The sequence below is a fragment of the Pygocentrus nattereri genome, chromosome 28 (assembly GCF_015220715.1).
Source record: "Pygocentrus nattereri isolate fPygNat1 chromosome 28, fPygNat1.pri, whole genome shotgun sequence".
Classification (NCBI taxonomy): Eukaryota; Metazoa; Chordata; class Actinopteri; order Characiformes; family Serrasalmidae; genus Pygocentrus; species Pygocentrus nattereri.
The window spans coordinates 2,755,375-2,766,621 of record NC_051238.1 but is presented as its reverse complement, the minus strand read 5'-3'; the positions used below and the strand labels follow the sequence as shown (position 1 = coordinate 2,766,621).

Below are 11,247 nucleotides of genomic sequence, written 5' to 3'. Positions count from 1 at the left end.
ATTAACTTTTAACTGTATTTGTGATCATTTGCATGTATTCTCATGATATATGGTGTTTCAGTTGCGGCACATAGAGAACCGTCTGGAGGCCGTGGTCGGCTCAGGAGTGGTACTGGACTCTCTGATGAACACAGAGAAAACACCTGTCAGCGGCAGTCGCAAAGCCAGGCATAGAGGTAACGTGCACACACACATACACACACACACACACACACACACACACACACAATACACACACAATACACAGCACACAAACAAATGAACTGAGGTGGTAAAAAAACAGCCTTTTCCATTTCGAGCTCACACACTGACAAAGCCAGCTGCAGAGATGTCAGAACTGTTTACACACCAGTTTGAGAATTCATTGAGCGTTTTTACATGATCATGAAAAACCCTCACAGCTTAAAGGGGAATTCCATAGAGTTTCTGAATTCCCGCATGTATCAGTGAGTGAGATGTACTCAGAGAGGTTCAGAGCGGTCTGGTGTGAAACGGTTCAGACGTCTTTACAGTGGTGCTGATAGGAACCAGGCGTCGCCATGACTACAACACAGATATAGACACTTTATTTACCATCCAGAACCACCAGAGAACCTACACGAGTCTTCTGAGCTTATATGGAATGTTGATGATTATATACATTAATATTATATTATACGACCCTGACGGAGAAGCGGCTTAGAAAATGGATGGATGGACATTATAATATTATTTTACTGTATGTTGTTTACGGTATACTCTTATATTTATAATTTGAGGGTATAAAAATGCTATTATTATTATTGTTGTTATTATTATTGCTGAATGTAGGTAATTTCCATTTATCAACCTTTTTAAGGCAGTTAACATTCACAATTCTGTTAAGTGTTGAATTATGTTAAGTCTGTTAAAGGCAGATACGCTATAATGTAAAACATATTAAAAGATGGCTCAGGTTTTTTTACATTCGTTATTATTATTATTATTATTATTTATATTCTCACTGTCCTTTTTGAGCAACTTATAAGCCTTTTCTGTTGTTGTTAAGAGATGCGTGGTGCGGATGATTCCGTTGCGTCTAAATCCCAAAGGAGCCGAAACCCAGAAAAGAGCTCCCGCAGTCCCCTGAGGAACAGCACGCAGGACAACAGCACAGAGAGAACACACACTCACACCGCACACAGGTAAGAGTTATGGAAAGAGTATTTCCATATATCAGTGCGTCTGTATGTGGGAGTGTAGATATTTCAGTACACTGTATGTCACTATAGTAGTGAATCAGTACATTAGTGCTATTCATGTGTATGTTTTTGTGTCTGTTCCAGGGAAGTGTCTCCTCCTGTTCCCCGCTGTGTGTCCAGTCTATCTCCACCAGCGGCTCTGAGTGAGCTGGTTTATGAACGTGATTCTCGGCCAGATCAAACAGCTGATCTGGACAGCACTCGCTCTTCAGCACTGGAGAACACGACCGTTCGTTTTCTCAATGACCCTCCTGTTCCAGGATCCGTGGGGTCGGATGTCAGGGCCGGCATAATGCAGGTAAATGGCCGGGCAGCGGTTCCAGCAACTTCTGTATCGTCCAGCCCGGGGTCAGCGTCGGTGCGGCTGGAGAAACTGCGTCAGAGACGGACGGACGGAAAGCTGGAGAAGCTGAAGGAGCGAATCCGCAGGCAGAGGGAGCAGCTTGAGGAAGCTGCAGAGAGAGAGAGGATAATCAGTCATCTTGATCAGCCGGTGGGCATCGGGGCATCACAGGGCACCACCGTGCCCACTGCTAAAGTACGCAAGGTGGCACCTGCTCCACCTGCACCCATCTATAAAGGTAAGACAAAAAAGCAGCGTGTCTACAACGACTGGGGCAATCATGGGCTGGAGGTTGGAGAACCAGCCTTGTGGTCATCAGTTCGAGGAAACTTGTCAATACAGTCTCAGATGTATGTCTCAGTATGATGTCTTTAGCTCTAAAAATATTGAAGTTGTATTTATAAGAATGCCAGTTGTTCATCTTTTTTCTTGGGAGGAAAGTTGAGAAAAGATCTTAGAAATTTCTTGACTGTTTTTTGACCGTCTGTCCAGCCTTAGTTTGTCTGCAACAGTACAGGAACGTGGTTTGTTCTAGATATTCTGAGGTGATGTCTGTCTCCTTCCAGGATTTAACACGAGCGAGACTACAATCCGCACAGCGGATGGGAAGGTGTGGCGGGAGGAGGAGTTCCACAACTGCAGCAGAGAGTTCTACATGCATCACCTCCTAGGTACTCATAGAGTCTCTGTGGGACCGTTTGTTTTGTCCAGCTCTCTTAGACATTCTGCACTGTTTGTCCCGCTCCCACCCACAGTTCTGTATGGCTCATTTCCATCTGCATCACTATTGAAATGTCTTTTTGTCTCTCTACCAACCCTCTTTTCCTCTCTTTCGTTTGTTCCTTCTTTTTCTTTCTCTCTTTCTTTCTTTCTTTCGTTCTCTTTTTAATGCCCTCTTTTTGTTTCTCTACCAACTCTTTCCTCTCTCTGTAGCCTCCCTTTTTTGTCTCTGTACCAGCGCTCTTTTCTTCTCTCTGCTTCTGTTTCTTTCACTCTAACACCCCCCTTTTTGTCTACCAATCCTGTTTTCCTCTCTCTCTTTCTCTTTCTAACCCCCCCACCCCCCCACCCCGTTTTGTTTCCCCACAAACTCTCTCATATATATGTATATACAGTGCAGTCTGGCTGCTGCACTGATCAGGACCATTTTATTGCCTTGTTATAAACTCCTACACAGTTTGACCTACATCTGCTCCACACTGAGAACACTGTCACTCTGTGTCTCACTGTGTCCCAGTCAAGTCTGTGGGAACCACTTTGGTCCACACCTGTTCCAGGTTATGCAGGAATGAATACCTGGTACAGGTGTGATGAAATACAAAAATAAAAGTGGACCGCCTGGGAGTCCCAGCGGTCTGGTTTTGGAAACGCTGCTCCAGATGAGGACTGTATTAAGAAACTGGATTATGTTTTGAAAAATGAGCAGATTTGAGATTTGTCGAGTCGTTTCTTTGGCAGACGGAGTGAAGCAGAAGCCAAAGGTGAAAGAGAAAGAGAAAGAGAAGGTGCAGGAGAGGAAAGCAGTCAAACCTGTGAGAAAAATTCATCGATCTGCTTCAGTTCCAGATCAGCAAACCAGACCAGGTGACTTAAATCTGTCTAGTCCCGGCTGTAGCCCAGACTTTCCACTCTAATCAGTTATAGTGATTCTGGAGTTGAAATGTGAATAAATAAGTTTCTATCATTGGTGATGCAGAAAACTCTGTGTATCTACCACACCTTTGCAGGAATGCTTTGTTTTAAAGGGCCTCTATTTTTGTAGTACATTCTGGAGGGGAACAGGACTCAAACAGGGGACTTAAACAGGGGGCTAATCAAGAGCTGGAGGTTAGGGAACCAGCCTTGTGGCCAGAAAGTCATCGGTTCGATCCCCAGAGTTGATAGGACTACTATCCCCAACCCCAACTACTCCCCGGGTGTTGTGGATAGGGCTGCCCACTGCTCCGGGCAAGTGTGCTCACTGCCCTCTAGTGTGTGTGTGTGTGTGTGTGTGTGTGTGTGTGTGTGTGTGTGTGTATGCAGTTGGACAGAAATTTAGGCATCACTTCATTGACCCATGCGCAAAAAAAACTTTTACATATGTGTTATTTAAGAGTTTCTGCTGTTTATGAGTTTAAGAGTAGCAGCTGAGAACTGACTGTAAGCGCTGTTTAAATAAAACCATCAAGGTTCAAAATAAAAATCATAAGTGTAAAATGATATCGGCTGATATTGTTTATCAGAATTTATACCCCCTTAAATCAGTATCAGCCACAAAATGTTCATATTGCTCAGGTTCTAATAATATTAAAAGTTTTTAAATAAACTGAACAGAAAGTAAACGCTACTCTAAAACGACACTCCATATATTTAATATTTTTCGTGGTGATGAGGCTTGTAGCCTGGTGCAGGGGTTGAGATGTGCTGTTCCTCTTATTTTCTCAGCGTTGGTTTTGCACTCTGGCCCTGAAGTGTTGTGTTCAGAGAGAAGGCAAGGTGGTCACATGAGCCCTGAAGGAGTGTCTGTTTTAATGGAGTTCTATATCAGTAACAGGTCCTGGAGGGAGGTAGGACTCAATAGCAGGCGTATTGGCCTGTTTTAAACAGAAATGACAACAAAAACATTTTGTTAGAAAAATAGCAAAATGCCCTAAAACTAACAAAAGTATAGAAACAGTGAAATATTTACATTTACTGTACTTTTATTTGTTTACTTAACAGGAATAATGCACATTAATCAACTGCGTTTTCTTACGCAACTATGCCAAAAAGAACTTTGTCAGACATTTAAGTCGGCTTACCTTTCAGTTGACATCACTGGTTTTCATGGTGGAATACATTTGAAAACATTTATTTTCATTTAGATTTGCGAAAATCTCATTACTCAGTACTGTTTTTTCTTGCCAGTTACCACCTATACATTTAAATTTATTATTAAAACATCAAATATACAAATCAGTGTAAATTGACTTTTTTTTTCTTTTTCATTTTTATACAATAAACAGCATACAAGCTGCAGCTTGTTCCCCCCTCTGCTGAGGCAGATGAGGAGCAGGAGTGCAGGACGGAATGAAAAATAAAACCACAAGCAGCAAAAATAGACTCGACGCTAACTGCGCTTTATGCATTTAAGTGTGGCTGATATAAATGGTGCCTGTTTGACTAATTTAGTTTTTAAATTTAAAAACTACTTAAATTTAAGGTGCATTTTGTTTAATTAGATAAACATAATATCTGAACTACATCTAATAACTAAAGTTGTGAAGACGCCTCTTACCTATGGCTTGCGTGGGCTCCTTCAGCCAAACTGTTGTAATGCAGGTCGAATCAAAGGAAGTGCAGACAGTTTTAAATGAATCGCTCCGTCTCCACAGTCATCAGCACCTCGTCATGGCGAGAAGGGCAGAAGCTGGTGAAGATGATTCTGGGACCATCACCACAGTTACCCAGCGAGCCTCGGGCTCAGTCTGCGGACAGAGAGAGACGGACGGGTGAGCGTGGCATGCAGTTCCACATTTACACTCTACATCTCTCACATCTGGCAAGAGTTTAATTAAGTGTGAATTTAATTCCCAGTTAATCGCTCATCACTTATGGTAATGTTTCTTATTTGTTGAGCTCCATTATTGGAAGAAACTATAGTTTGTTAAACAATATACAAATGTTGTTTATTATTATTATGAAAACAATACAAGAAAAGAAATGTATAAAACCCAGTTTCTCTCTCTCATCATTCATGCACACACACACACACACACACACACACACACACACATATATAGTATAATACACACATTACATGCTCTTTCTTTCTCTGTCTGTAAGACTGATATATGTAAATAAGCTCTTTTCTGATTGGCTGCCCCGTTTTGTGCTGCCTTCAAAACCATTTTGGGCTGAAACACTTTAACTTCACCGTGAGGAGGTGGAGCCAAACTGCTGGCTGAATAGATTGATGCATGTAATTTTTTATTTGTGACATCACAACAACGGTGAATTCAAAAACAGGCTTTTATTGCAGCCTGATTTTCAGATACGAGTCGAGACTTTAACAAGGTTAACATACATAAACATGAAGGGTGCACAGAGAGATGAAAACCTTTTTAATGAGAATTTGGTGCTGATATTTGGAGATGGATTTCCGGTCTGTCTGTAAATATGAAGCACTTTCGCTTTGTTGTAGTGCCGCTCTAAACGTCACTGCTCACTGACCGTAATGAACAGGGATTGACTGGCTGTTTCTGATTCACTGCACAATTACTTCTCCTCCAGCCTGACACACAGGTCGGGGGGTGTGTGCGGCTTCCGGAGCCTCTGCTGCACTGATTTAGTGCTGCCCTTACAGTGTATTATGGTAGATGTGTTGTACTGATGTGGAACAATTATCTCTTGTCGAATAAGTGATTGTGGTCTTTGGGGCCTGATTGAACTCTTTAGGCATGGGACCTCTGGATGAGCGCATCTGATGTCCCTGATTTGGATCATTTTATTGATTAAAGTTGTGCATTAGGAAAGGTTTAACATTTTGGTGGCACCGGAGAACTGCAGCTTAAGCAAAACGCTTTTCTACAGAGTTTTAGGCAAGACAGGTTATAATGTGGCCCATTTCTTATACAAAGGCATGTAAATAAAATCAAAATTCATAGTGGAAGGAAATCAACACTCAATGAGCCACGTACAATGCTTAAAAATATTAATAAATAAATCAGTAAATCAAAAATAAAGCCACTTTTAAATGATAGCATAGTTGATTAATCTAATCACCTTGCTCAACCCCACCACTCTCTCTTGCTCAGTGTTACTCTCGCTCACTGCCTCTCTCTCTCGCCCTCTCTGTAGGTGCTTCGTCTCGCACCAGTTCAGATCCTCGGCTGGAGCTGAATCGTCGTTTGAGGCTAAACAGCTCAGACAGGCCAGTTGCAAAGACCTCCAGACCAGCAAGGGGTGATAGAGGGAGAAGCACTGCAGCCAAGGACTCCTTCAGGCCAGCAGGGGGAGACAGAGACACTTTAGCGAAGGGTCCTTTGAGGTACGCTAGAGTGGTCTACCCATATAAAAGTGAATACACTGTCGAAAAACACTGCATCTGTGGTGAAACCCAACACTGTGAACCATAAACCGCCTGCCCCCCAAGGCTGATTAAACATGAACAGCTTAAAAATTCTTATGAATTGATATCTTAAACCAAAAGCTCTTGCAGTACTCTCCTATGTTAGTTAATTTAGTTTTTATGCTGGTCTTTTGTGGACTTTTAATAGCTTTTATAGCTCAGAAGTCTTATTTGTGCTGCAACACACACAAAATTGCACTTGTTACTTTTTTTTTTTTATTTGCATTTTGTGAGACAACAGAGTTTTACCTGTGAAGAAGGATAAAATAGGACACATTGGCATACAAATAATGTTTTTATTGTTCATTTATTATTTTTGTACATACAAGGTGCTTTTATATATATTTTGAAATGATATCCATCGTCACTTCCAGGCCAGCTGGGGGCGATAGAGGCAGGTCACCCAGCACCGATCTTCTCTCAGCGGACATCCGGGGCATTCTGGATGACCTTCAGCTGGAGGGCGGGGCTGAAGGACCTGAAGAAGGCGCTGGTAGGAAAAGCGCAGGGCACAGCGGCCGAGCTCCTGTCAGATCGACGCGCAGCGCCAGCCCTGCTAAGCCCCGCCCAGAGAGGAAGCGGCAGTATGATGCGGAGGCGGTGCGGCAGTACATCGCCCGGCAACAGGAGGACAGGAAGAGAAAGCAGGTGGAGGAGAGGCGGAGCCAGAAGGAGGCGGAGCAGAGGCGATGTCAGCGACTGCAGGAGCTCTACAGGAGGCAGAGAGAGGGAGTGGCCAAACCCCAGGCTCCACCCACCGACCCACCGCGCTCACACCTGCAGGAGACGTACACCAAACTACTGCTGGAACACACGCTGCAGCAGGTACCGCTGTAGAACATTTCCCCTGAAACTGTTACGGCTAGCTTCTGTTCAGCAGGTCCATATTCAGCGTAACCCGAGTCCTGATGTCTTACATGCACTGAATTCCGAATAAATAAAATGGATTTTTTAAGCTCTGGTTTCATTCAGTTTGACATCAAGGTCACAGACTGCATCACTGGTCAGCCAGCGTTTGCTGCAGTGGCCTAAATCCTTACCTTGCATCTGATTCAGTTCCCACTCAAACTCACATTCCCCTTCATAAATTGAGCCCTCGGCGCGTTCACTGAGCAGAAATCAACGCCAAGCAACGCCGGAACTACAGAAAGCGGGAAATAGTTAGAGAACCCTTCATCCGTACAGCCTGACACGGTCAGTAACAATGGCCATTTAACGTTAACCTTCCAGTATGAAGGCGCGTCATCCGCGCAGAGCAGCGTTAAACCAGAGGGGGCGCTGCAGTGCAAGGCGGTGTATTTTATTACTACAGAGCAGTGCGTTTCAGCTGTTAGCGAGGAAAAAAGGTCTTAGGCTGTCGTCCCTGACGTTTTCATTTATATAGTGTGGAATCAAGTTTGTAATTAAAAAAGGACCGTCTAGGCCTTCTAGAGGTTCTAGATACTTCACGGTCTGTGAATTTGAGTGATACCAAAACCATTAAGCATGTTTCCCCATTCAACTGTATGGAAAGAGGTTTCACTCCCTCCCTCACGTAACCATGTTAGGAGGCACTTTTCAGGGAATCTTTACATTTCACTCCTGTGCTGTTTTGTTTTGATCTGCGAACACGGAGTGTTATTTGGAATTGAGAGCCGTGTTGTATGTTGTGTTTTGTCCGTAGTCGAGGCCTGTGTACCAGCCGTCTGGAGAATCGGATAAAGAGAATAAAAGACAGGAGCCCCCAAGCCCCTCGCACAGCGACCTGTCTTTGTCTGAGCACGGACCTCCAGCGCTGTCCAGGTAACACACGTTAGAAAGTTTAAGGCTTTTTGACCAAGTCGGTTTTTTATGGACAAACGTGCAATGTAGCAACAGAAAATATCAGTGCTGCCCTTCACAGGGAGTCTGAACCTGACAGTCTGAGACATTGGGAAAATGTTTCAGAACTGTGAACGTGTAGCTGATCATCATATAAAGAATAGCAGTTACTCTTTCATCAGTTTAACTATGTTCATTGTGTATTAAATTATAAGCTTAAAGTGGATGCTTGGCTGATTCTTCCTAGCTGTGTTTACTTGGTAGTTAACACTGGTCGTACAGGCGAAATGATACATTAAGCATGTAGAGTCGAGCAAAGCTGCTTGTTTTTTGCTTATATTTTCACTCTTGTGGAAAAACATCAGTCCTGCCCACTAAACAAAGTTAGAGCACCGGGTCAGTGAGTCTCAGTAGGTACGTTGACTTTACATTGTCTCTTTGTTTATTTGTGTATATTTGCCTCAACCCAAAGGATGCTTCAAAAATCAGGCTGAGCAGTCAGAGCTCCGTTATCCAGACAAAAGTGTGTCACACTTGCAGCTTCTAGAGCTTGTAGGAGAGAAGCAAATGTAAAAACTTGCAGATTAAAGTAAATATATGGGAGACCACAACAGTGAGTTTGTGCATTTACATTTTTTATATATATATAATGTCACAGCTGCCGACTGAAAAGCTGCTCAGTGGAGACAACAGTTTGGGAATGTAGTGTAAGGAGCTGGAGAATATATATATATATAAAATATGGGCTGTCAAACGATAATTTTTTATTGCGATTTATCTCAGAATTAGATAATCGCATTTTTAAAAATCTGTGTAAATGTTATAGAAAATAAGGATTTTTAAGTGAAATGTTACAATTAAAATGGTGAACATATTTTACGCTAAATGTACTCATGTTAAAAAGTGCTGGGACGAGAGAAAACTAAGGGACTTTTATTCACTCACATACCAGGCAGTAATACTGAACCTACAAAACACAGAACTGGATTTGTAACAGATTCGGGAGCTGCCGTCTCAAATATAAGACATGTAGTCACATCCTGCTGTGTCTCAGTTCAGATCTGTGTAACAAAAGAAAATAAAAACTACATAAAACTTCAGTTGTGCTGAAGTCGTATTCAGTCACCGCCTATAGGACTTCACAAAAATAAATTATACAAAGGTGGACTTCATTAAAGACATGTGGTGTCCTACCACAGAGCTACAGCACTGTCAACAGCACTAGCCACGTTCACAGGCAGCCTAATAATTCGTTAATAATCCGACTAATAGCCCAACCTCAATCGGAATAGTGTAGTCTCACTGAGGCCGTTCGGAATACAGTTTCTATCCGACTGACCGAGGTGGGTAATCCTGTAATAATCCATTAAATAGAAGAATAATAGCCGTGTAAACGCCTGAATCCGATTACATCCGGACTTCAAGCTTTTTTCATATGGCTGCGTACTTGAGCAGACTGGCAGTTTTAGCTGAGCGCTCATTTTCTGACGTTATTTACTGTCGGTCATCCTATTTGAATTATGCTGGAGCTTGTACTGTTGGAGCTTGTTGTCTGGATAAGGAGACGCCCTGTTGTGCATAAACAAACTTTGATAAGGAGCGTTATCAGGAGTGGCTGAGTCACGGGACTGTTTGCCAGCTCCTACCTGTTTCCATAGAGCCGTGCCTTGTTGGTGTTAGTGCATGACGTAGGCCTGCAGGACTTTTTAGGTCTTGCTTCATGTGAACGGTTAGAATGGACCGAATGAGAATACCTGGAGTTGTGAAACTATCTTAAATATGTGGAATGAGGTCGGTCTGGAGTGGTTGCTCTTGCTTCAGGTTACAGTGCTGTTGTGGATTATACAGCAAGAAATGATGAAAGAAAGTGGCAAAAGAGAAATGAAGCAGGACAATCTGTCTGGGATAAAGCGAAAGATTAAGCAAGCCTGCAAAATTTCAAATTTAAATGATCTGAACTGTAATGAAAAAGTGATTTAAAGCACTAGTTTTCTTCATTCTTGTGCTCTGGTCAGCACAGATACGGTCAGATAGTTCACGCTTCATTAACAGGGTACTAGCAGTGCTCTGTAGGCCTCCCGGCCGGTCTTCAGTGACAGCAGAGAAGTTCAGCTGCTGGGCTTTAGGTATATTTAGGGCATCATGTGCCTTCAAAGAGGGGGTACAAGACAATAACTTATTACCTCTAATTAATAAATAACTACCCCTATAATAAATAATAATTACCCCTAATAATTTATACCCCTAATTCTTGGGTGATATGAATGTGAAGTCGGCTATTCTCCAGCTGTTCCACCTTAAATAGTGCAGCAGTTACATTCTGGCGCTTCAGGCATCAGAACTGCTGGACTATTTAAGGTGGAACGGGAAAGTTAGCTAGTCATTAGCTCTGCTGTTGGCGATTATTTTTTATTTTGTAAAATTATGCTTATGAAAAAAAAACCAACCATAATATGTTGAAACAACATTAAACTAAGATAAAACAGTGCTTGTCTTTGTCTCTGAAACCCACCGTTTGGAGGGCCATGTAGCCCCAACACTTCGCCCCACCCCTCTATCTCAACAGGAATCGGGACACCCTGCCCCAGGACGTGAACGCACAAAACAGAGGGCTAAGGGCTCAGTGGTAGGGGCGAGGGGTGAAATGGGATCGGGCCGAAGTCCTCTAGTTCTCTGTTCTCTTTCCCAACAAGCAGATTATTACCTTTGATCCGTCATTTTGTTAATTCAAAAGATTGAATAAAATGGAAAATTCTGTATAGAGGAATCTTCCTTTAGGTTTTTGGTCTGAATTT

General features: G+C 42.7%; 1 protein-coding gene across 9 annotated transcripts in view; it reads left to right on the top strand.

The window, feature by feature from the left end:
- Nucleotides 1–11,247, top strand: part of cep350 (centrosomal protein 350) — an 82,802-nt gene that overhangs the window by 9,174 nt on the left and 62,381 nt on the right. For all 9 annotated transcript variants that reach the window (XM_017686399.2, XM_037535651.1, XM_037535654.1 and 6 more), the window contains exons 5-13: nt 62–176; nt 1,028–1,163; nt 1,305–1,801; nt 2,130–2,234; nt 3,022–3,147; nt 4,917–5,033; nt 6,382–6,571; nt 7,027–7,477; nt 8,316–8,434. In XM_017686399.2, coding sequence (XP_017541888.2) covers nt 62–176; nt 1,028–1,163; nt 1,305–1,801; nt 2,130–2,234; nt 3,022–3,147; nt 4,917–5,033; nt 6,382–6,571; nt 7,027–7,477; nt 8,316–8,434 — 1,856 coding nt within the window. The remainder of the gene's footprint in view (nt 1–61; nt 177–1,027; nt 1,164–1,304; nt 1,802–2,129; nt 2,235–3,021; nt 3,148–4,916; nt 5,034–6,381; nt 6,572–7,026; nt 7,478–8,315; nt 8,435–11,247) is intronic.